This window comes from Halichoerus grypus, chromosome 9 (assembly GCF_964656455.1).
Source record: "Halichoerus grypus chromosome 9, mHalGry1.hap1.1, whole genome shotgun sequence".
In the NCBI taxonomy this organism is placed as follows: domain Eukaryota; kingdom Metazoa; phylum Chordata; class Mammalia; order Carnivora; family Phocidae; genus Halichoerus; species Halichoerus grypus.
In genome coordinates this window covers 102,685,523-102,710,806 of record NC_135720.1, presented here as the reverse complement: position 1 = coordinate 102,710,806, position 25,284 = coordinate 102,685,523, and the positions used below count along the sequence as shown (strand labels likewise).

The following is a 25,284-nucleotide window of genomic DNA, read 5'->3' as shown; positions in this document are numbered from 1 at the left end:
AAAGGAATAAAAATTTCAGTAATTTTGTGTCCATACTAAAAGACTTAACCATTTCAATCTCACTTGCTGATTATAATACTACTGAATGTGGTATTTATCCTCACTATTGAATACCTAGCATTTAAGTTTGTTTTGCTTAGCTTCCATATTTTTCTCTTCCCAAATGATTTTTTCTCATTGAAAAATAGTTATTTTTAGTTATATACAATTGTTTTTTATATGTATAAGTGAATTAATATGTATATCTAAATAGAGATAACATTTCTTAAATTTGCTTTTAGTAAGGAATAAAGTGTCTTTATCAAGTGCTCCAAGTCCTATTTCATTATAACCCACTAATGGTAGGACCATGTCTTTTTTTTATATAAATCTTTACTCTCATTAGTAGCATTTCTTTGCTGTTAGGTACTCAACAAAAATTTATTACAATTATATATAACATAAATCAATTAATTTTGTCTTCATTATTTTAAGAATCTATCATAGACTAGTCTGAAATTTCCTTTTGCTAAGGAAATAAAAAAAGGAAATAATTCAGGGAGGTGTTAAATGTAAAAAAAAAATGCTGTTCTGTCATATTCACCTTTTTAAGCACAACTATTTATTTACAACTGAAATAGTTTACATGTTCTTCTCGTTAATGAAAACAGATTCCCTCAGAACCTCCACTGGAAAAAAAAAAGTATATTTTATTTTAATACATGATGGTTAAAAAATTGAGGGAGAGGTAATCAATTCTCTTCTCCCCAATTAAACCAGGACTCTTTAAAAATGACTATCAAACAAATATATATTATTATTAAATGCCAGGTAATGCGGAGGGCAGATTGAGCATGAATTCTAAAGAACTTTATCCAATTCGGGTTCTACTTCTGACAAAGTAACATAACTATGAGCAAGTCCTTTCATTTCTCTTGATTTCCATTTCTTTATATGAGGAAGTGACTGAACTCTAGAATCTTCTAGAATCTTAACTTGCATATACTTGAGGGTGAGCATTATATTGATGTAATGGGGAAAAAAAGCCAGGATTTTAAAAAATTTGTGGGGATTTGCTTTTTCCTGAATTTGATTAACTTCTCATATTTCAAACTTGCTTAAGGTTTATTCAGGCCTTAAAGTATAATACAAACTTTTTATATGGGTGGCCTGTCTCAGGAGAAAATCCTCCCTCACAGAGTAGCGGAGTTCTCTTTGTTCAGGCAACTCTGGGCACGTTACCCTAAGTTCTTACTTTCAACTGCATCTTTAATGCCACATCCAGGACCCTCTCATTCTGACTCCAAGCTATTTTCCTACCCCTTGCATTTCACTGCATACCTGCACTCGACCTCCTTGCAAATGCATTGCTCTACTTTTTTCTCTGGAGATGCTCTTCACTTGGCTGCTTCTCATGCAGTGCTCCTGCTGTGCTCCCCACCTAACTCTGCTCCCATCACTACCCCCCATTCATGCTCATTTTTGGGTCAAAGCCTACTTTAATATCTAGAATTATCTCGGAAGACTTCCACATTTTCAACACCTCTGTGCTCCTACTGCTTCCCTTACTGAGGATGTGTGTCTGTATATATGGAGCAAACATGATAAAGTCATATGTTGTTTTTCTCCTACCTTCAGAATAATTACGTTGGGTCAGTAAGGTGATTTCATGAGATTCTTTACCATACTAACTGCTTAACTGCATTTTCAAAAGATCGTGTGTGTTTAAACATATGTAATTGTTATAATATTTAAGAAATATTCAATAGTTAAATAGCTATTTCACAAAAAAACCCCGAGAATTTAATAGTTTAATACAAAATATTTGGTTAGTAGTTAATAATATGACCAGTTTCTATTATTCTTCCTTTTACAGTGTGTATGGGAAATTACATCACTATTTTGGCCTTCATTGGTAGCATACAAATGCACATTTACCCACTCAAGTGTTTTATTATTTTTGAATTTTGAAGAATACATGATTACTTTTCTCTCCCCGTACTTTACCCCCAACAGGCTGCTGTGATTGTCAACAGCAGCAGGAACCACTTTGAAGGTTTGATTAAAGCAGATGAAGATGCTTAAAGATGTCTGTTTGCTGAAAGTATCTGGTAACAAACAGGAATATATGTGAGTAAATCTAGTGTATTATTCTGATTTTTAAAATAAATGTCTTAAAATGCCTGATTGGTTGTAAAAGGTTTTGTTTTTGTCCTGGCATGGTTTTGTCCTGATGTATTTTTAAGTTAAAATGGTAATAGCAAATTTAGAGATAATTTTTAAACCTTAATATTTACTTTTCACAATTGAAATAAAAATTGGCTTAATTTAGGTATCAGATTTGAAATCTTTATATTAGCAAAAAAAAAAAGAATGCTTATGCCTTGTCACTATAAATTTATTAATTTAAAATAAATCCATCTCTGCTAGTGATCCAGTTCTCCTATTAGTCCAGTTCTGCTGTGACTAAAAAGGATTGACAACTGATAATTACAGTGATGGGCACAGTCACTGGCTGAGGATAGAGGAGGAAGAGAACAATGGAATGCCTTGAAACACTGGAGAGTCATTCTCTTCTTTTTTAATACCATATTCTACTTTGATTTCCATGATACTATTTCCTTCTGTTGCTTACTATTTTTCAGTCTCTATTGGCCATTTCTTTGCTGCATCGTACTTAAATTTTGGTTCTCTGAGGTTCTGTTCTTGGCCCTCTTGTCACTTTTCACTCTCCGTCTCTAGGAAGAGTCAGGCAGTTCTGTGACTTCAGCTACTACACTTAAGCTGGTAATTCCCAAACATTCACCATTGCTCAGTAAATGATAGATGTTGCCATTATCTGTGTTTCTGGCCCTTACACAGTTCTCAGGCTTTAGTCATGTTTTCTCAGTTGTCAACTATATACCTCTTCCAGGATGGCCACAGTCCTTGTGAGCTGACATTTCCCAATATTACAGAAAATACTGTACAAATTTTGTACAAATATTGTGCAAACTTCTGTATAAATAGTGTACAAAAATATCTGTACAAAAAATATTGTACAAATCCTTCCTCCCTGCCTTTTAAAATCTGGTCCTGCTCCAGGATTCTCTGTTGCACTACAAACTCACTAATGCAGCCAAGAAACCTCAGGACAGCCTTGACTTCTCATTTGTTTTTATTTTTGTTTTTTTACTTATCATCCAAAATGCTTAAATCCATTTATAAAAAAGATGACTACAGATCAATGTCTCTTAGGAACATAGATGCAAAAATTCATAAATGCTACTTCATACCCATTAGGATGGCTATTAACAACAACAACATCAACAACAGAAAATAACAAGCATTGGTGAGAAATGTGGAGAAATTGGAACCTTTGGGCATTGCTGGTGAGAATGCAAAATGTTGTAGCTACTATATAAAAAACAGTATAGGGTTTCCTCAAAATATTAAACATAACATATTCACATGACCCAGCAGTCCACTTCTAGGTACCTAGTCAAGGAACTGAAAGCAGGGACTTGGACAGATAGTTGTACACCAATGTCCATAGCAGCATTTTTCACATAGCCAAAAGGTGGAAACCCAAATGTCCATAGATGAAAGTATGAATGGATAAACAAACAAAATATTCCAATATACAATGGAATATTATTCTGCCTCAAAAAGCATTGGAATTCTGAGACATGATACAACATGGATGAATCTTGAAAACAATATGCTGAGTGAAATAAGACAGACACAAATGGACACATATTGTATGATCCTACTTATATGAGATAACTAGAATAACCAAATTCACAGAAACAGAAAGTACAATAGTGGTTACTATGGCCTGGAATAGGGGAGAATGAGAAGTCAGTGTCTAATGGGAACAGAGGTGGGGATGATGGAAAAGTTCTAGAGATGGATGGTGGTAGCAGGAGCTTAATCTTCACGTGCAGTGGTCTGATTTTTTAAGTTCCCTGTCCAGCAGCAGAGCAATACAGAGCAAGTAAAGCTACCTCTCCTAGACACAGATGTGGGACATTGGAAATATCTGGGAAGATGGGAGCAAAAGGCTTTCAGCCTATAATGGCCAAATGATATGCCGCTGTTATCCAGGAGTAAAGGCCCTGAACCATAGAAGGAGGTTGGGGGACAAGTTCGATAGAAAACAGAAGTCATTTACTCTGTCTACAACCCTGCGGTCTCCATCAGAGTTTGGTTATACTGCTTGAGCTAATATAGAGAATTGAAATCTCCATTAGTCCATGGGATGATCAAACAATTCCAGATGATAATAAGACCATATTATAATGAACAACTTCCTTTCACCATAAATGACACAGTGCCAGGTAATCTACTTATTCTCTTGTTAAACAGTTATTGCATGTTGACTAAAAGTTCCATATTGTGCTAGGCACTGAGAATATTAAATATATGAGAGGAGTCCTTGCCTTCAAGAAGTACATATTCTGGTAGGAAGAGAAATAGTAAACAATTGCATGGCATGATAGATATATCATATGTCACAAACACTAAATATAACAGAGGTGTGTAAAAGGGAAGGGATAATCAATTCCACCTGGGTGGATAGTAGAGGAAGAGGACATCAGAGCTAGATCTTGCTAGATGTTTTTAAATCAAATGTTTATTTTTCTTCCATCATGAATATAAAGCATTAATTAAATTTGTAAAATAAAACTGAATTTTCAAAGATGAGTTTATCAGATAAAAATCTAACTTTTAAAAGAAATCAAATGATTCTTTTATTCATTCAGCGAGTATTTATTGCCTCAGCCCCATGATAGGTTCCAGGAATGCTCAAGGACAACTGCCATTAAAAAGTAAGCACAGGAGAGGCTCTTAGCTGGCTCAGTGCCCTAGAGCGTGTGCCTCTTGATCTCAGCGTCCTGAGTTCAAGCCCCATGATGTAGAGCTTGCAAACAAGCAAGCAATAAAAACTTTAAAAAAGAAAAAAGCACAGGAGGCTTTGGCAACATGACGTTACATCTAACTGGATAGATTGAAAATGCAAAGATTTACGCTGTTAGGCCAGGATTATATTAAGCACTGTCTTGATTTTATCTACATTGTATTCGATATTTCAAAATGTGAAGGAGTGACATGAGAAACTCCCACAAATGTGCCTGACTTGGCAAATGAATGAAAATCCACTATAGACATCTCTGGGAGCTACTCACAGTTTGCCTGCACGTTCCCTTCCCCTCCCTCCCCGAGTCTTCTGAGGGTTACCTTCGTTAAGATTTAGATGGGGGAACAGAACAAGGAGTCTAGCCAAGAGGTCCGCTGCCGTAGTAGATACAGCAAGAGTATCGAGTCATGTTTCTTCCGTTCCTCTAGACCCCCCTTTTTAAGTCCGGTTCTGTGCCAGCTCTGTGAGTAAAAGAATACATGCCTCCAAGGTTGGGAAGCCAGAACCAGGCAAACAAAAAAGGAGGGAAACTCAGACCAGTAATTGTGGAGAAGGAAGATTTAACAGTCTCCAAGTATATTCTTACTTTATTGTAACCCTCCCAACAACTCTATCAATTCAAGTGACCGAACGGGTTCATGGAAGAGGGTAAGCAACTTGCGGGGGGTCACAACCCTAAAGGCGCACAAGCCACCCCTGCGCCGCGGGGCGCAAGGGCATTCGCGCCGCCTCAGCCTCGGCCCGGGAGCGCGGGGCCCTCTTGAGAGTTCGGGCCCTAACGCCCCGGGCACGTGCCTTTGGCGCCTCCAGGTCTCCTTCCCGTTTCTCCGCAGCCTAGCACCGCGCCGGGCACACGGGGCTCGCTCAGTACTACGCGGCCGGCCGAAAGGCAAGCAACTCAGGGGTGTTCCCAGCGCCCCGCCCTCTGCCAGGCCTTCCCTCCGCGTCCTCCACGGTGGAAGGCGCTCCGAGTAGCTGCCACCGCGTGGCCCGCGGAACGGCCCTCGAATCCCCTTCCGCCCGGCCTCGCCTCCGCCCGCCCCGGGGGCCGCGCGCAGCAAATGCCTGCGCGGCGCGACCGTGGGCGGTTGGTCCCGCCGCCGGTCTTACCAGTCGGCGCGAGTCCGGGAGGCGCGGCGTCGGGCGAGTCGCTGAGGGGACGCCTCGCCAGGCGTCTCTCCCGGTCCCTCTGTGCCTTGAGCCTGGGTCTGCGGGGCTGTCCAGCGGGCGCGGGGGCGTGGGCGGGCCGGACGCGCCGCCCTGACCGCTCGGGGGCCGACGGCAGCGCCGCGCCTCGGAGATGTGCTCCACGCCGGGGCTGCCCACGCCGGGCGCCTCGCTGGTCCTGCGGGTGTCGTTCGTGGACGTGCACCCTGAGGTGATCCCCGTGCAGCTCTGGGGGCTGGTGGGCCAGCGGCGGGAGGAGTACGTGCGGCTGAGCCGGGAGATTCAGGAAGCGGCGGCCACGCGCGGCCGGTGGGCGCTGGGCGGCGCCTCGGCCTCACCGGGCGAGCTGTGCCTCGTGCAGGTGGGGCTCATGTGGCACCGCTGCCGCGTGGTCAGCCAGCAGGCGCAGGAGAGCCGCGTCTTCCTGCTCGACGAGGGCCGCACCATCACGGCGGGCGCGGGCTCGTTGGCGCCAGGGCGCAGCGACTTCTTCCACCTGCCGTCCGAGGTGCTGGGCTGCGTGCTGGCCGGCCTGGTGCCGGCGGGCGGCGGCGGCGGCGGCGGCGGCGGGGGCGGGGGCGAGCCCCAGCACTGGCCGTCCAGTGCCGTGGACTTCCTCAGCAGCCTGCAGGGCAAGCAGGTGCACGGGCGGGTGCTGGACGTGCTGCTGCTCCATCGCCTGGTCCTTCTGGAGGTGCCCGGGCTGTTCCAGCAGATGCAGGAGCTCGGCCTGGCGCGGCAGGTGCCCGACCGCCTCTTCCGCTCGCTCCTCAAGCGCTACCTAACGGCGGCCACCGCCAGCATGGGCTCCGGGGCCCCGGCCCTCCCGCGCGTCCCTCCCAAGCAGGAGCAGCCTGGCCTGGATTACTTCTACCCGCAGCTGCAGCTGGGCGTGACGGAGCCCGTGGTGGTGACCCAGGTGTGCCACCCCCACCGCATTCACTGCCAGCTCCGGAGCCTCTCGCAGGAGATCCACCGCCTGTCCGAGAGCATGGCCCAGATCTACCGGGGTTTCCAGGGGACGGGGGATGAGAACTCTACCAGTGCCACCTGGGAGGAGAGGGAGGAGAGCCCAGACAAGCCTGGCTCTCCGTGTGCATCCTGTGGGTTGGATGGACATTGGTACAGAGCGCTCTTGCTTGAGACTTTTCGGCCCCAGCGCTGTGCCCAGGTGCTCCACGTAGACTATGGAAGGAAGGAGTTAGTGAGTTGTAGTAGCCTCCGCTACTTGCTGCCTGCGTACTTCCGAATGCCCGTGGTGACCTACCCTTGCGCTTTGTATGGACTCTGGGACGGTGGGCGAGGCTGGTCTCGGTCACAGGTCGGTGACCTGAAGGCCCTGATACTGGGCCAGGCAGTGAATGCAAAGATTGAATTTTACTGTTCCTTTGAGCACGTTTATTATGTCACCCTGTACGGAGAAGATGGGATCAATCTGAATTGTGTCTTCGGAGTCCAGTCCTGTTGCTTGGCCGACCGGTTCCTTCAGAGCCAGGGAGTGGAGGAGGAGGAGGAAGAACAAGAAACAGCTTTTCAGTCTCAGTCTCCTGCTGAAGAAGTGGATGAAGAGATTTCACTCCCGGCCTTAAGATCTATCAGGTTAAAGATAAACGCCTTCTATGATGCCCAGGTGGAGTTTGTGAAAAATCCTTCCGAGTTTTGGATTAGGCTGAGGAAACACAAAGGCACTTTCAGCAAGTTGATGAGAAGAATGTGCAATTTCTATTCCTCAGCCAGTAAGCTGGATGGCATAGTTTTGAAACCCGAACCCGATGACCTTTGCTGTGTCAAATGGAAAGAAAACGGCTATTATCGGGCTATGGTCACCAGATTAGATGACAAGAGTGTGGATGTGTTTCTAGTTGACCGTGGCAGTTTGGAAAATGTGGATTGGTATGACGTGAGGATGTTGCTTCCCCAGTTTAGGCAGCTACCCATATTGGCTCTCAGGTGCACACTAGCAGATATTTGGCCTTTGGGGAAAAGTTGGAGCCAGGAGGCAGTTTCCTTTTTTAAAAAGACTGTACTCCACAAAGAATTAGTTATCCATGTCCTTGATAAGCAGGATAATCAATATGTTATTGAGATTCTTGATGAATCAAGAACAGGGGAAGAAAACATTAGTAAGGTAATTGCTCAAGCTGGGTATGCCAAGTATCAGGAATTTGAAACAAAGGAAAACATTCCCGGAAATGTCCACTCTCCAGGGCATGTTTCAAGCCATTTTACTGCTGAGAATGATAAAATATCTCCTGCCAAAAAGGTAGAAGTAGAACAGAAAGCCAAGAGCGACAATAAAACTACATCTGTTTCAGAAATTTTGACTGATACAACAGTTATTACAGATATTCCAACTGGACTAGTTGTGCAGGAAAAAGAGAAAAGAGTATCTGTTTATTCTTCTCTTACACAGAATTTCTTGGAAATTAAGCCAGGCTCTTCTTGTAAAGGAGAGCTGAAAGTTGGAAGTACAGTAGAAGTCAAAGTGTCTTATGTTGAAAACCCTGGCTACTTCTGGTGTCAGCTGACCAGGAACATTCAAGGATTTAAAACTCTGATGTGTAATATCCAGGACTACTGCAGGAACACAGCTACTCCTTACCAGGGGACCACCCCCGCTTGTTTGGCAAAACGAACAGTAAATGGAAAATGGTCCAGGGCTGTGATTAGCAGGGCACAGTCTGCAGAGCATGTCAAAGTAATGTTCGTAGATTATGGAGACAAAGAAATGGTATCTGCGAAGAATATTTACTCAATTAGTGAAGAATTTCTCAAGGTTAAGGCTCAGGCTTTTCGGTGCAGTCTTTATAATTTAATTCAACCAACTGGTCAAAATCCTTTTGCTTGGGATGAAAAGGCAATACAGGCTTTTAGTGAGTTTGTTGACAATGCAGGGGAAGAGAATCTCGAATTAAAATGCACAATATTTGCTTTGGCTTCAGTACAAGATGAAGAACTGTTTAATGTTGTGGATTTGCTCACACCCTTTCAGAGCGCATGCCATTTTTTGGTAGAAAAGAGACTTGCAAGACCAGTTAAACTTCAGAAGCCTCTGGAGTCCTCTGTTCAGTTACATTCTTTCTACTATTCGACACACGATATGAAAATTGGAAGTGAAGAATCCGTGTATATAACACATGTTGATGACCCTTGGACATTTTATTGCCAACTGGGAAGAAATGTGAGTATTTTAGAACAGTTGTCCTGTAATATTACACAATTAAGTAAAGTTTTGCTGAATTTAAAAACATCTCCCTTGATCCCTGGAACCTTGTGCCTTGCCAAGTATGCTGATGGAAACTGGTATAGGGGGATAATAATAGAAAAAGAACCAAATAAAGTCTTTTTTGTGGATTTTGGAAACATTTGTGTCATAGCAAACGAGGATCTGCTTCCAATACCTAGTGATGCATATGATGTCTTACTTTTGCCCATGCAAGCTGTTAAATGTTCATTATCTGATATTCCTGACCATATACCAGAAGAAATTACAACGTGGTTTCAGGAGACTATTTTAGATAAGTCATTGAAGGCTTTGGTTGTAGCAAAAGATCCAGATGGAAGACTGATTATAGAACTATATGATGACAGTATTCAAATTAATGCTAACGTTAATGAGAAGTTAGGGCTACTCGGCTACAAAGGTGGGATAAGAAAAAAAGAAAGTGAAGCCCTCCTTGCTGCAACTGAAACTCTTGAAATAAAGAAGCAAAGTATGAAGTTGTCGCCTACAGAGTACATAAGTAAATCAGTAGAAAACAAATTACGTAGTATGGAGATATTGGGAGAATCCTACAAATCTAAGGTCAGCTCAGCATGGAAGGAAACCAAGATTTTACGAAGTTCAACAAAGACAGACATAGTCACTCAGTGTCAGGACTCTGTGGGAAATCAAGGTGATCAAGTGTGTCCACTAACACCAGAAAAGAAAGAAGAAAGTTTTGCTGAGCCACCTTTGAAAGCGACAAAACTAGAAGCTACTCCTTCAGAGAGAAACATAGATTTATATAACAAAGATTTGCCTTTAAAATTTTCTGACTTCCCTCAGAAGATTATAATGCCTGGCTTTAAAACAGCTGTGTATGTTTCTCATATAAATGACCTTTCAGACTTTTATGTTCAATTAACAGAAGATGAAGCTGAAATCACTCATCTTTCAGAGAGGTTAAATGATGCTAGAACGAGGCCAGAATATTATTCAGGTCCACCTTTGCAGAGAGGAGATGTAATATGTGCCATTTTTCCGGAAGACAGTTTATGGTATCGTGCTGTGGTCAAGGAACAGCAACCCAATGACCTTCTCTCTGTACAATTTATAGATTATGGCAATGTTTCTATGGTTCATACTAACAAGGTAGGTAAGCTTGACCTTATGAATGCACTGTTACCAGGATTGTGCATTCACTGCTCCTTGAGGGGACTTTGGGTCCCTGAGATTTTAAAATGTAAGGAAATGATGCATTACTTTTCTCAAAGGACAGATGAGGTTCAAATAAGATGTGAATTTGTTAAATTTCAAGGCAGATGGGAAGTTATTCTTGTGGATGAAAATGGGATCATAGCAGAAGATATGATTAGCAGATATGCTTTCAGTGAAGAATCTCAAGTAGGACTTTCTAATCAAATAATTAAAAGTGCCTGCTCCAAGTCTGTAAACAAAACTGACATTGACACTTCACTGTTTCTTAACTGGTATAATCCAAAGATGAAGATGATAAGAGCTTATGCCACTGTGATAGATGGACCTGAGTATTTTTGGTGTCAGTTTGCTGATACTGAGAAACTTCAGGATTTAGAAGTAGAAGTACAAACTGCTGGAGAACAGGTAACAGATAGGAGAAGTTGTGTCCCATGCCCTCATATTGGAGATCCTTGCATAGTGAGATATAGAGAAGATGGACATTATTATCGGGCACTTATCACCAGTATTTGTGATGATTATCTTGTATCCGTAAGACTTGTAGACTTTGGAAACATTGAAGACTGTGTGGACCCCAAAGCCCTCTGGAACATTCCTTCTGAACTTTTGGTGGTCCCCATGCAAGCCTTTCCATGTTGCCTCTCAGGATTTAATATTTCAGAAGGTGTGTGCCCTCAGGATGGAAATGACTACTTTTATGAAATAGTAACAGAAGATGTGTTGGAGATAACAATATTAGAAATCAAAAGGGATGTTTGTAATATCCCTTTAGCAGTTGTTGACTTGAAAAGCAAAGGCGAGAGTATTAATGAGAAAATGAAGAAATATTCTAAGATTGGTATTAGTAACAGTGATCTGCCCTATGAAAAAAAAGGCCCAGAGACAAAGGGAGCCCTTGGGTCCCTCAGTCCTGAGGTTGGACTTAAGAAACCAAGTAGTAAAGCTGGACAAGAGAAAACACTGTATGTAGAGCCACAGACAGATGAGCTCTCCGAAAGAGTTGAAAAAGACTTCAACATTCTCGAAACCAAGCCAAGTAAATGCTATGCCCCTGACACTGATAACATTTTTGAAGCTTTCGAAAACCCATGCAAAGATAAAATTGGCCCCGAGGTCCTGGAAGGTAAAATAGAGTGCCATTTGGTTGACAAGGCCAAGTTTGATGACCAATACCTCATGACGGGATTCAACGCGTTACTACCGCAGGCGAGCGAAACAAAGGAGATGCTAGAACTGAACTCCCTCGAGGTGCCCCTTTCCCCTGATGATGAATCCAAAGAGTTCCTGGAACTGGAGTCCACTGAGTTACAGCATTCCCTCGTCGGGGACGAAGAGAAGGAAGAGCTAGGCCTGGGGCCTCCCATCGTGCCGCTGCCCCAGGGCTGTGACCCAGAAGGCACCCTGCAGCCATTTACGGCGCAGCTTCCCCTCAGCTGTGACGTGGAGAAGCAGCTGGAACTCGCATTACCCACAGCCCAGCTGTGTCTGGATGACAGAATAAACCCTGTGTTGCTCAGAGCTGGTCAGAAGACCCAAGGACCCACGTGTGCGGAAGACACAAGAGAGTCAAGTTGTGTGGAATGTTTCGAGGACCAGCGCGGGTCACCACTGCACCTACACGGGAAGAATCGTGATCCCAACATGCAGACTGAAACGAATATATATAAAGAAGAATTTATAGAGTATAACAACAGAGATGCCATTTCATCATTGACTTTGTTCTCTGAAGAAGAATCCAGAGCCGAAAGGAAGCACCATGATAATGCTTTACAAGATCATGTCTCAGGTAGGTGATTCCTCGGACTTTATTTAACTCCGTGTCTTTCAAAAGTACTTATTTGTCTCAAAGATAATGACTATTTATTTATTTTTGTCTTGGTTGGTTTTTTAAATGAATTTTGGGGGAAAATGTTTAGAACCTGGAAAGAGAATCAGATTTAGATTTCATGAAGAGCATCTTAAATGTGGGGAGATTAAGTTGTGAAATCAATGTGGAATCATGCTGTATGAAATGCTGAATTGTTAATACTGTGTTTAAAAGTAGAATGCTTTAAATCAGTGTTTCCAAAAAGAAATTATGTTTAAAATGTAAACAAGCTTTAAAATCAAGGGGTTATTTTTTTGGTAAGTCTTAAAAAAACAGCATTCCTTTGCTAAGCACAACTATAGGCATGAATTGATGATAGGGATCACTTTGGCAGTTTTCAAATTTAACTATTTTCTTTTATGCATATACCTTGCCATTGATTTAGAAACCCCTAAACAAACACTAGATTTAGGGAGCTTATATTAACCATACAAGAGAACAGCCATGAGTAAACATTGGAGAACATTTATTGTCATTAACTTTTTTACAAATTACATTTACTGATATTTTCTTGGCTACTTAGTAAGATTTAAAAGTTACATGAAATGGCTAACTTTTAGGATTTTTAAAATAATCAATGTTAGACTTTTTATGAGTCAGTTTTTATATTGTTAAATATGAGCCATTCTACAAAAGAGAGAAAGGAGCAGTCTAGGGAGAATGAAAATTACCATAATCCCACCATTGATAAGCTGCAATGCACTTGCTTGCTATTGTCTTTCACCCTGTGTGTGTCTATTTACGTACAGTTTTCAAAACTAAACACAAATCACAATCGTAGTGTTGAATCCTGCATTTTAATCCCTTAAATATGCTTTCAAAATATTTTAATTCTATGGTATGCCACTCTGTGGATATACTGTGGTTTATTTAAGTATTACCCTAGATTTTTAGTCCTCATTGCCACATTTAAATAATAATAAGTAAGAGCTTTATGATAAGAATGTCTGCTAACTTGTAATATGCTGCTTCGCTAAAGAAATGGCTCTTGTAGGGGCGCCTGGGTGGCTCAGTCGTTAAGTGTCTGCCTTCGGCTCAGGTCATGATCCCAGGGTCCTGGGATCGAGCCCCGCATCGGGCTCCCTGCTCGGCGGGAAGCCTGCTTCTCCCTTCCCCACTCCCCCTGCTTGTGTTCCCTCTCTCGCTGGGTCTCTCTCTGTCAAATAAATAAATAAAATCTTAAAAAAAAAAAAAAGAAATGGCTCTTGTAACCATTGACCACATCACATGTGGCAACAGTAACCAGCTTTTAAGAGTAAGTTTCAAAGTCAGGAATCCGATTCATATCCTAAAAAAGACACATCACATCATAGTGGTGTTTTTTGAAGAAAGCCATAAGGAATTATATTGGGAAGGGGCACCGGGAGAATTTAAAATAAAATTCAGGAAAAGAGACAGACTCAGACCAGACATGTTGCTGATTATATAGGAATAGTGAATGCAGATTAAGAAAATGCTTTGCTTGTGTATCAAGGGATTAAGAGGTATGCATTGAGGCTTTATTCAATTTGGCAGCTCAACCAGAGAAAACCTACACTCTGAAAGGATTTACTGTTGGATCCAAATGTGTTGTGTGGTCAAATCTAAGAAACACATGGTCTAAATGTGAAATTCTGGAAATCGCTGAAGAAGGCACAAGGGTAAGTGAAGTGGGAGTGTTTCATCTCCAAATGTACTTGGCAACTGTTAAGGAAATTTTACTGGAAGTTACCAGATTAGAAAATGTAATTGAGCAGACATTTTCTGGATCATTCCCCCTGATAATTTGGTGCAGTGCAAAAGTCATTTCAAAGTTCATATATAAGCATCCTAGCAAGAAACCTTCTCAGGCTCTTTCATCTCCCTTGCCTCTGAAATCCCATCAGTCACCAAATTCTACACTTTCCACTTCTTACCACGTAGTTAAAACTTTTTATGCCTAATGCCACTGCCTTGGTTTTAAGTCCCATTTTTACAAGTAGATTACTCTATTTACCCTTCTATTTGGTTTACTTCTAGTCTTCCTCAGTTGATTCTCTACACTGCCAGTGTGAAGTTTGTCAAACGCAAATCTGAGTAGGGCATTCCTGCATGTAAAACTTGCTGGGGCTTTCTAGTTGATGGTGCTTCCCCCGTGATCTGAAAACCACCCGTATCAGAATCACCTGCTGTGTTTCTTAGATTGTGGATGCCTAGATCTTGCCCTGGCTGGCTGATTCAGAATATCTGGGGGGAGGACAAGGAATGTGCATTCTTATGCCATTAAAATTTGAGAACCAGTAGTCTAGGATAGAAAAGTCAGGCTCATTAACATGGCATGGTCCTCTAGAGGCCCTGGAAGTGCTCTAGGTTTGAGTGTCCATATTATTCTCCAGCCTTATGTTTATGTTTTGTACCTTATATTAGATACACATCAAACTGCTTGATTTCTCTTATGTATACCATTCTACTTGGCTCCTCTGATATATTTAATAATGTAGTTCTATTCACTTGTATTCTATCCCCCTCCCAGACTGGTTAATTTTCACTTATTTTTGAAAGATTTTCATTGCAACTTCATTTTCATTTTGCGCTGCCTCTTCCAGGAAGCATTCACTAGCATTATTTTATAAATCTCTCCATCTTTTCACCCTACCCCTCCTACCAAAAAACCTTGGCTTGATACCTATATTATTCCTATTATTCCTGCTACAGAAGTCTGTACTTTCTACCTTGTATTGTAATGTTCTTCTCATAGGTCTGTTTCTCCACAAAATTTTGAACTTCTCGAGATCTCATTGTTAACCATCTTTGATCTCTAGGCATAGATACACAATATGTTAATTGAACAGAAGTTCTGTTGAGTTGAAATGTAAAATTGAAGTTTAATAAAATTATTTTCATTGCCTTTTGAGGTATTTCATTTGAAGAAGGATTGCTGTAAACTACCAGTTTTTATTAATTTTTTTTTCTCTTGCAGGTTTTGAACCTTTCAAATGGTATGGAGGAGATAGTGAACCCTGAGAATGTTTGGAATGGCATACCCAAATTGGATAAGAGTCCATTTGAGGTATGGAATTATATAAACACTAATTAACGAGAGCATTGTCTTTCGTTTTGAAAGATGACTTAAGCTATTTCCAAAGCCCTTGTGTTGGGAATGATGGAGGAAAAAAAATACTAATACTGGGATAACAACAATGAAAAACAGCAGTAACAAAATCAGTGATTCTGGATTTTATGCAGGTATCCCTTTGGGCAAACCAGTTATTAATGTTTTACTCTTTGATTTTTTGGAGGGATTTTAAACATGAAAATTGTTTGATGTCTGAGACCTTTATAAAATATGTTTGATGTAGAAAATCTGGAAAAATGGCAGTTAAAAAGGAAAAAGTATCTGTCACCTGTAATACATCTATCCAAGACAAAGAGATTGATCAGTTTTGTTTTCTTTCATAATTTTTTTCTGTTTATATGGAATGTAAGTATATCATCTGCATATTTTGAGCATAATTTATTTCATTCTGCATAGTTTTACATGCTATGTTCTTCATTTAAAATTATATGGTGGGCAATTCCTATGCCATTATAATCTCTGGGCATTTGAGTTTATTCTGTTTGGAGTTTGTTGAACTTCTTGCTTTAAAATCTGTGTCGGATAGTTCTAGTACCTGGTCATCTCAGGGCTTGCCATTTAATGATTGCCTTGAAAAATGATTAACTTTTCCTGATTCTTTGTATGTTGAATAATTTTGGATTATGTCCTGAATTATGTCTTGGATTTGGATTATGTCTTTGGATTATGTCTTGAATATTATGTTGTAAAACTTTGGATCCTGTTAAAATCTTCTAGAAAATATTGAAATTTTTGTTTTAGCAGGTGATCAACTGTTAGGTTCATACCACAAGTTCTGTCTCTCCTGAGTTTGTTGGTTCCAATGTCAGTTTACTTTTTTTAAAAAAGATTTTTTTAATTCATTTGTCAGAGAGAGAGAGAGAGCACAAGCAGGGGGAGAAGCAGGCAGAGGGAGAAGCAGACTCTCTGCTGAGCAGGGAGCCCAATGTGGGACTCCATCCCAGGACCCTGGGATCATGACCTGAGCTGAAGGCAGACGTTTAACTGACTGAGCCACCCAGGTGCCCCCCTTTCCAGAATTTTTAGTTGTAATCAGTGTGAGAGAGAGGCCGTAGTTGGCTCATTCTGCCTTGGCTGCAACCAGAAGGCCATAGTTGCATAATATTATATGACATGAATGATCAATCACTTGTTAAACCATTTCTCCCAGTGGTGCACATTGAGGTCATTTAAAATGTTCCACTATAAAAAATCATTGAACATCTCTCTCTACTGCCTTATATTAATTCCATGCTTTTGTTTACTTGTCAAAAATAACAACTTGCTTCATTTATATTGCATCAGTATTTACTAAAAAAAATGTTCTTTTGCATTGTGATCTTTTCCATTCATTAATTTTCAAGAAGCCACAGCCAAATGCATAGATAGATACATATAAGATTCTGTTTGGATGAACTACCCAATACCTGCCAAGTAGAAGGAACAATTTAAGACAACTTAAAGTGTTCATAAAATAGTATAGATATAATTCTGGCCTTACATCGATTAGCAAATATAGAGACTACTTATGAGTAAGGCTTTTCTTTTTAAAATTTGGTTATTAATGAGATTGAAATGATCCTTTCCTCAAATTTGAAGAAACTCTTACATATGTGTCTACAAATGAACTGGTTTTCCTTAAAAAGTGGATACTGTGAGGTATTAAATTATACGTGACTTTTCTGGTAATATGTCAAGGCACTGTGATCTGGGAGTCTTTCTGATTACATATTTTTTAGAAATTTTTTTCATCTGAGTAATTTCATTTCACTGTAAGAATATGTCTCATGAATTAATTTCTGTATAGGCCTCATGTACACACACAGTGCTATTATTTGTTGAAAGGAATATAGGAGAAATATCCCTCTTCATCAAGTCTTTAATAAAGGATCTGTGGCTCACCATGGTAATGTGTTTGAACAGTAGCCCTTTGAAAAATGTACCAGACACCAGAGTTGTCGGTTTGGGAGCTAAAAATTGGAAAAGGTACTTTATTCCCTGTGTTGGATGCTCCAGTAGACATGTTTCAGAGAAATGAGTATTGGAAAGATAGAAATGTACTCGGATGATTCTTTACTATAAAATCAGATTGTCATACTTTTAAAAGGGTAAGTTTTTCACTGCTTACCATTTTTCTGGTTTATCTATGGTCCCCTTTCTGATTTTAATCATTTTGTGTCTGTAACAAAAAATTGGTAGTAATCCAAAGGTTCCTTCTGTTAGGCTATATTCCAAACAGAGGGGGGAGACCTTTACTTTATGTCATCGGTTGATACTACAATTGAGGGTAAATTGTGTTTTTAAAATAAAATAACTTTTATCACCAGTTTGCTAAGTCTTAAAGATACCATTATCATGAATCCTCAAATAAAAATGGTTTACCAATTTCCTTAGATGTCAGTAGTAGAAAAAACAAAACAAAACTCTTTAGTTAGAAATATTAAATGTGCTTCTGGGGATAAATAACCAAGAAGAGGATTTCTTGAAATATTATAAGAAAACTTATTTGTTGATTGAATTCATCTTGAAAATTACATTGTGAATTTGATAAATTTATATTTTAAAGTACTTTAGAGAATTTTCTCAGTGTTGATTAGCTCATACATTCAAATGATCTTTGTATGTGAAATGATCTCTTGGAATTTCTTTCTGGGTTTTCAGTTTAGCTCATAAGATTCAATCTGTTGAAAGTTATTGGTTATTGCATGATCTTGTTCATAAGTAGCACACTGGTTCTTAGAATTGAGGTACACTGAGAAGGAAATCAGCTCTGGGTGGCTATAGTATTATTCGAAAAATACATACTAATGAAAGAGAACTATTTGGTTATCAGCTTGGCTAACATCATTCTAGCAAAATACAAAATATGCCAATTTTATAATATTTTAGAGAAACTTTGTTTGATAATAGGTAGAATGTAGAACAAAATTACTAAAAGAAAAAAAACAACAACAGCAATCTCTGCGGGAATTTCTCCACAGAGTAATTCTCACCGTTTTGAGAGGACATTAAATTTGTTGTGATAGCACCATGTAAATAATTTTCTTGTTTCTTTCTTTTTCAACTTGAAGGTTTTTTTTCCTCTCTCTCTCTCTCTCTTTTTTTTTTTTTTTCCAGAAAAGGGGTCTGGAGGTGATATAGATTTAACAGTGGATCCATAGATGTGCCAGTCAGGCAGAAACTGCTCTTAGTGGCATCTCACGCAGACCGACAGAGCATTCGAGCCCATCGAGAGCCTGTAATCACAAGAAGCTGTCATTTTTGAAAACTTAGATATGCACTGAAAACAAAATAGATCTCAGGGTGATTATGCAGTGGATTTACAGTGGTGTTGCTGTATATATGGATCTGGGATCTTTGTTCTCCCTTTAAATGTGTTATGTTCCTAATCAGTTAGGAGGATTTATTTTGCTAAACAGTTTGCTAACATATTACTCAAATTTAAAAAAAAAAAAACCCTATTTTTGTTTCTTTTGAATATAGTGTTTAAATTAAAATAGAAGATTATAGGTTTATGACAAGTGTATCATATGATGCTACTTTGGGGGATGGCTTTGTTAGCAGTAAGTCCTCCAGATTTTTTGTTTTTGTTTCTGAAGCTTTGCCTTGTCTAGCTAGTTAAACATTTGACTAATACTCCGTTTGATTTTGGAAGTATTCTAATACGACCCCAGATCTGAATAAAGTTTCTCCTGAAAGGTGTGGTGGTTTCATTTTATTAAAAAGGAAATATGATTCTGGAACATCTGTGGTTCTGGATTATCTGTAGTAATGGGGGAAACAGCAATCGTCAATATTAGCTCTTATAGGTCAGTCCCTCAACTGGTGCTTTAAGTGCATTTCTCATTTAATTCTCAACCGCAAGGGGGGGCAATATTATCCATATTTTATAGGTGAGAAAACTGACGCTTTTTAGAGAAGTTACATAACTTCTCTATAGGCCAAAGAGCTGGAGAGTCTCAGAAACCTGATCAAACGAAGACCCATCTAACTTCAAAGCCCATGCTGTTAAAACAGGGTTTTGTATAGCTGGTGGTACAGATCCTAGTTGTGGGACACCTCTTAGCCGTATGCTGCTGACGAGGTATGTGACCTGGACAGGTTATTCACGGCCTCTGAGACCTGATCTTCCTCATCTGTCAAGCGGGATAGTAAAACCTTTCTCGAAGTGCTCTTAAGACTGGAAATAGTATTCTTTTCCCTGAAAGATACTCAATGTGCACATTGGGTCATTATTATATTTTTTAAGTTTTAACTCATTAGGTCTTTTTTTTGTGGTTATATTCTCCTTTAGCATCTGCATATACCACCGACAAAGAATTTTAAAAAGATATTACTGAATGAGACATCAGGACAATTGGAAGTGTTATCCATTTCTAAAATGAATAAGGAGGTTTGCTACATGAAGGTCGGGGGAAGATGTACGTCTGTGAAACATTATCAGACCCTGAAGCCTGGTGGGGGAACAGTGAGAACCAAGGACATTGAAAGCTGGGTATAATTTCAATAAGTAGAAAGGAGAGGGTTTTGCAGTAAACATAGTTGAGGTAGAAAGCATATTGCTTGTTCCTGGGATAAGAATAGACAAGTCTGGTTCATTCCTGCAGGTGATATGGCTGTGGATTAGTGGCAGAAAAGGTCAGTGAAGATACATTAGGGCCAGGTTATAGAAAGCCTTCAGTTTCATGCTAAGGAGTTTAACTCTTCAAAAATTTTTAAAATCAGAATGGCTATAGGATAGGAGAAGTCAAATTTCTCAAAATGAGTGTTTTTGCACCCTGAAACATTAAGATAGCCTGAAGTGTCAAATCAAAATACACAGTTACTTATTAACTGAGCACAAGGGGGTAGGGATGGAATAGTTTACCAGGCTTGCTTACAAAGTCCTGATTATCCCTGTTCACAAGGCTTAAACAATTATGAATTCATAGGAACCAGACCATAATTAAGCCAAAATATACTTAACTAATGAGTGGCACACATTTTTATATTCCTCGGGAAACAAAAACCATTTCTCATGACTCCCAGATGTATAAGCATAAAGTTTTATGCTTTTTACCTCCATATACAGACCTACCTCAGAGATACATGGGTTCAGTTCCAAACCACTACAGATACCACAAGTGAGTCAAATGACTTTTTTGGTTTCCCAGTGCATATAAAAGTTATGTTTACACTGCAGTGTAGTCTATTAAATGTGCAATAGCATTATCTAAACAAAGCAATGTACATACCTTAATTAAAAACTAGTTTATTGCTAAAAAAATAACCATCATCTGAGCTTTCAGTGAGTCGTGATCTTTTTGTCAGTGGAGGGTCTTGCCTCCGTGTTGGTGACTGCTGACTGATCAGCGGGGCGGTTGCTGAAGGCTGGGCTGGCGGTGGCAGTTTTAAAAAATAAGACAACAATGAAGTTTGCCACATCGATGGACTCTTCCTTCCATGAACGATTTCTCGCGCATGCTGTTTGACAGCATTTTACTCACAGAAACTTCTTTCCAAATTGGAGTCAGTCCTCTCACACCCTGTTGCTGCTTTCTCAATTAAGTGTAACTCCTATCCTAAATCCTCTGTGGTCATTTCAACGATCTGCACAGCATCTCCACGAGGGGTAGATTCCATCTCAAGAAACCACTTTCTTTGTTCATCCATAAGAAGCTACTCCTCAGCCATTCACGTTTTATCATGAGATGATAAAGCAAGTCAGTCCCATCTTCAGGCCCCACTTTGAATCAAGTTCTCTTGCAATTTCCACCCCGCCTGCTGTTACTTCCTCCACTCACATCTTGAACCTTCAACTTGTAAGAAATGCAATAAACTGCAATGCTCACTAAAGCAACATATGCCTGTATTGTGCTATTCTGCTTCCACTTCATACAGAATTAAAGAACATAAATAAAACTAACTGGAAAAATCAACCAGCTAAAAGTAATTCTGAATGTTTCCTTTGTTATCCTTCACAGCCTTTGGGTGAATAATGTATTATAACTGGAATCCCTGGCCTGTCTTACGCACCTTTCTTGAGTAGGTAGAATCCACCAGAGATAATCAAGTAAAGGCAAACAAATTATCAACTCTCTTTAATCCATTTTAATCTGCTGCATTTGCCTTGTCTCCAATATTCTTACCCTTGGCCACTCCCCATTTATTTACCATATTGAAATTGTTTAGTATCCCTAATCCTGTGGTAAAATAATGCTTTTATCATTTGCTTGATCTAATTTTTCTTCCCAAGACCAAAAGTCAAAGGGAAGTGCTTCTAAATTCTACCTAGAATACCATGTTGCTAAAACTCAATTCTACTCACAATAAAAAAAGAAAGGGAGGGGGGGCATGAAAACCTGTATTGTATTTTTAAGGAGGATTATGTCATTGCAACATGTTTTCATTAGCATTGTGCCCATTTTGATACACTTGTCCACTACAGTAATGTAAAAGTCGTTATTTTGACACTAAAAAGCATCATTTTACTAAAATTAAAATTTAGGCTGGCATGGTTTTGATATACATCTGTCTTTCTTTACATTTAAAGAAAAAAAGTCCTAGTCCAAGCTTCAATCACTTTTATGGTATAGTCTACATTTTACAATATGATTTATTTGAGAAAATACATTAAAATCATACACACACACACATACTTTCAGACCATTTTTAAACAAGACTTAAAAAAGTGCTTTTAATCTAAATTCTATTGCTCTGTTCCTGTAGAGTTCTGTAGAGTGACATGTTGGCTGGTTGTGTTAATGTTGGTCCCTGGAATAAGATTATCATCTTCTCCTTCAATCAAAGAATCCCACTGATCAAAATCTTTCTGCAGTCCTGTAAAATAGAAATGGTAATAAGCATAGAAAACTTTTTGAGAGCATGAAACAGCTCAGTGCCCCTAGGTGGCAGCACAGCCTCACTAGTGACAGATGATTACGGAGACCAGGTCCCCTCCCTGGGAGCTGCCCACGGCTGGGGCTTCTGAGTAAGAGATGGGACTAGACACCGAGCTGCCAGGCCCCTCAGCATGGGAGTCTGCCAAGTCTGCACAGAAAAACTATTGCCTTTAACAGGCAGACTTGCTGCTGTCTGGGATACAAAGCATGCAAAGCAGCAGAATTAAATTTCTCACGCTTTTGTTTTCAGACTGATTTACTGCTATGTTACCTTGTAAACCAGCTGGAGACAGTTAAAACAGGACTAATGCTGGATTAAGACAGTTTTGCCCTAAGAATCACCTGGTTTATGTCATGAAATACTCTTAGTTTCTTACCTAAATGCTTTTGTAAAAATGCTAATGAAGCTCTGTTGCTAAGATCAAGTGCTACATTTGAATCTATATCTCCTTTTAAGGTGAATATGTATCCAACTATTTTGCCAGTGGCAAAAGTGAAATCAGCAAAATTCTGATGGACTGAACCCCTGAAAGAGAAATGAGACATTTATAAATCACATAGTTTGGCAAAATTATTTTTATAGTTAGGGTGCAGGAAGTACCCTAGCTGGCTATTTACTGAAAACTAAGGGAATAAAACTTGTAGATTTGATCTCTTTAGCTGTATTGGTGGGTCACAGGCTGTGCATATAAGGATCTTAGAGTATATATTCATCTTCCCTTCTAGATAAAGATTCCAGTCTTCCTTGGCATCTTGGCTTTAGAAGAAATGATTCCAGCTCTTTTTTTTTTGAGCCAATACAATGTATTACATGTTGCAGGGACTGTGTACTCAGAGCCAGAAGCCTATTATATTTGCTTACCAACACCACCTAACTTCTTATTTGATGCTAATCAAAACACACTGCACATAAGCCTGGGATTAAGTAGATTTAAGGAAAAAAACCATTTTCCTTGTATTATTTAAGCTTATATCTTATAGGTATCATTTATGAGGCTCCTTAAATCCACTGATAGCCTAACATCAAGTACAATGGCCTTTTTTTAGTGCTCATTTTCTACTGCCTCTGAGACATTTGACACTTTCTTGCAGGGTTTTTTCCCCCCTTTGTTTCCTTGACCTTCTCTTCCCTTGTTTGTACCTTCCCTTCTTCCCCTAACCACTCTGTTCTCCACTGGCTCTTCACATACATAAAGACATTCCTCAAGATTCTGTTCTCAGACCAAGTTTTACCCACTGGGTGGTCTTATCTACTCCAAAGATTTCATGTATAATACACAAATTCTCTACTTTCCCAGTGTGTGGCCAGACATCTCTACCCAGATTTCCCTGGCTCAAGCTAAGAGATTCCAAGGTTAGAACACATCTTTCCAGCCCCACCTGGTGCACCTCTTCCTCTTCATTTTGCTGCTGCTTACAAGCCAACCACCACCCTCTGTTATCTATACCCGAACCGGAGCCACCTGCCTCCTGTTCCTTCTTCCCTGCTTCCAATCACAACCTGAGTGTCAGAAGCACAAAGCAGGGAGAAACAGGGTCAGGAGCAGAAGCCCGGATGCTACCGACAGGGCAGGAATGGCCTCAGGAGGAGATGGTGGGGGAGAAAGGGAGGGAGCAGTCTAAAGGATGAGAGGAGCAGCAAAGAGCAGGGTTGTAGTATCCCGGGAAGGAGAAATAGGGGAAGTCCACAAAGTCAAGGTCAAATGGATGCAGAGAGCAAGGTCCAGGCTGCAATAGGCTGCTGGGCCTTTTATGTCCTTGGTAGGGCCAGTTTCAGTACACTGGTGGGGGTTTTGGAAGCTAGCCCACAAGAATCAAAGTGTAAATGGACACAAAATCTAATGATGCATTGTATGGTGACTAACATAATAAAATTAAATTAAAAATAAATTAATTAAAAAAAAGTGTAAATGGAAGTGAGGATGGACTATTCTTTCCAGGTTCCTAGCAGTGAAAGGAAGGAAAAGACGTAGAGTAAGAGTCTAGTAAAGAAGTGGGGTTGAGGCAGGCTAGGCATTCTGCATTATTTCTGTTTTAAAATTAAATAGACTTGCGCATCCAAATATTGAAGTCCTTAACTAACTTGAAGCTAAATTGAGGTCCTTAACTAAACTACCTAGACCCTCCTCACTATTTTTCTAAAGTCTCTTGATCCTTCAAGACAAATTCTACTCCCATGTCTTCCAAGCAGCCTCTCCTGAACACCTCAGGTGGAGAACACACCATTCTCTGACCCCGTAGGGTTTACTGCCTATATGGTTTATGTTTCCTTCCCACCCCCTCTTTTTTTCTTTTTCGAAATAACCAGGTTTCAGAAGAGGGATGAGCTCTACCTTGGAACATCACACTGTGAGTTCAAAACTCTATTGGGGTTTCTTTTTCACACCCATGATATCAGCATATCACTGATGTTCAAGGGCATCCGATTATAGCTTTGGGGGAATTTATAAATTCATATTCTTTCTAAACAGGTACACATTGCAGATCTCAGTGCTCTGCCCTTTTTCCCAAAGAGTTCCTAGTCTAGGCTGATGATGGAATACTTCTCCCTACCCCAGCCCCCAAATGCATAAGCCTGCTCCTGTGTTTAAATAAAAATAGCATGTATCCTAATGCAAATTTTAATTATCAGTATATGAAGAACTTACATTAACTCTACTCAAGACAGCATGGTACTGGCACAAAAACAGACACGTAGATCAATGGAACAGAATAGAGAGCCCAGGTATGGACCCTTAACTCTATGGTCAACTAATCTTCTACAAAGCAGGAAAAAATATCCAATGGAAAAAAGACAGTCCCTTCAAGAAATGGTGCTGGGAAAATTGGACAGCTATATACAGAAGAATGGAATTCGACCATTCTCTTACACCATACACAAAGATAAACTCTAAATGGATGAAAAACTTCAATGTGAGACAGGAATCCATCAAAATCCTAGAGGAGAACAGGCAGTAACCTCTTTGACATCAGCCACAGCAACTTCTTTCAAGACAC

The 25,284-nt window shown here is 40.1% G+C and overlaps 3 protein-coding genes across 10 annotated transcripts in view; 2 read left to right on the top strand and 1 right to left on the bottom strand.

The window, feature by feature from the left end:
- The window catches only part of SLC25A27 (solute carrier family 25 member 27), a 29,481-nt gene extending 27,302 nt beyond the window's left edge, over positions 1-2,179 (top strand). Inside the window, exon 9 of the mRNA XM_036113881.2 lies at positions 1,996-2,179. Coding sequence (XP_035969774.1) covers positions 1,996-2,064 — 69 coding nt within the window. The 3' untranslated portion in view covers positions 2,065-2,179. The remainder of the gene's footprint in view (positions 1-1,995) is intronic.
- A 4,000-nt stretch (positions 2,180-6,179) lies between these two features.
- On the top strand, positions 6,180-19,104 carry TDRD6 (tudor domain containing 6). 2 transcript variants are annotated; one of them, XM_036112840.2, is made up of 4 exons: positions 6,180-12,252; positions 13,849-13,973; positions 15,272-15,361; positions 18,524-19,104. In XM_036112840.2, exons 1-4 carry the CDS (start codon positions 6,180-6,182, stop codon positions 18,545-18,547), a joined length of 6,312 nt encoding a protein of 2,103 aa, XP_035968733.2. In that variant the 3' UTR covers positions 18,548-19,104. The 2 variants fall into 2 exon arrangements, with proteins under 2 accessions (XP_035968733.2, XP_077911399.1); XM_078055273.1 differs by lacking the exon at positions 15,272-15,361.
- A 2,848-nt stretch (positions 19,105-21,952) lies between these two features.
- PLA2G7 (phospholipase A2 group VII) overlaps positions 21,953-25,284 on the bottom strand; it is a 40,878-nt gene continuing 37,546 nt past the window's right edge. For 6 of the 7 annotated variants that reach the window (XM_036113184.2, XM_036113251.2, XM_036113331.2 and 3 more), the window contains 2 exons: positions 22,665-22,813; positions 21,953-22,225 (listed from right to left, as the gene is read on the bottom strand). In XM_036113184.2, the coding sequence (XP_035969077.2) occupies positions 22,095-22,225; positions 22,665-22,813 (280 nt within the window). In that variant the 3' untranslated portion in view covers positions 21,953-22,094. The remainder of the gene's footprint in view (positions 22,226-22,664; positions 22,814-25,284) is intronic. The other variant, XM_078055272.1, reaches the window with a different exon arrangement.

Coding starts and splice junctions, on each gene's coding strand:
- TDRD6 (XM_036112840.2), top strand. CDS start 6,180: ATGTGCTCCACGCCGGGGCTGCCCACGCCGGGCGCCTCGCTGGTCCTG. Junction 13,974..15,271: donor TCGCTGAAGAAGGCACAAGG/GTAAGTGAAGTG, acceptor TTTCTCTTGCAG/GTTTTGAACCTTTCAAATGG. Junction 15,362..18,523: donor TGGATAAGAGTCCATTTGAG/GTATGGAATTAT, acceptor TTTTTTTTCCAG/AAAAGGGGTCTGGAGGTGAT.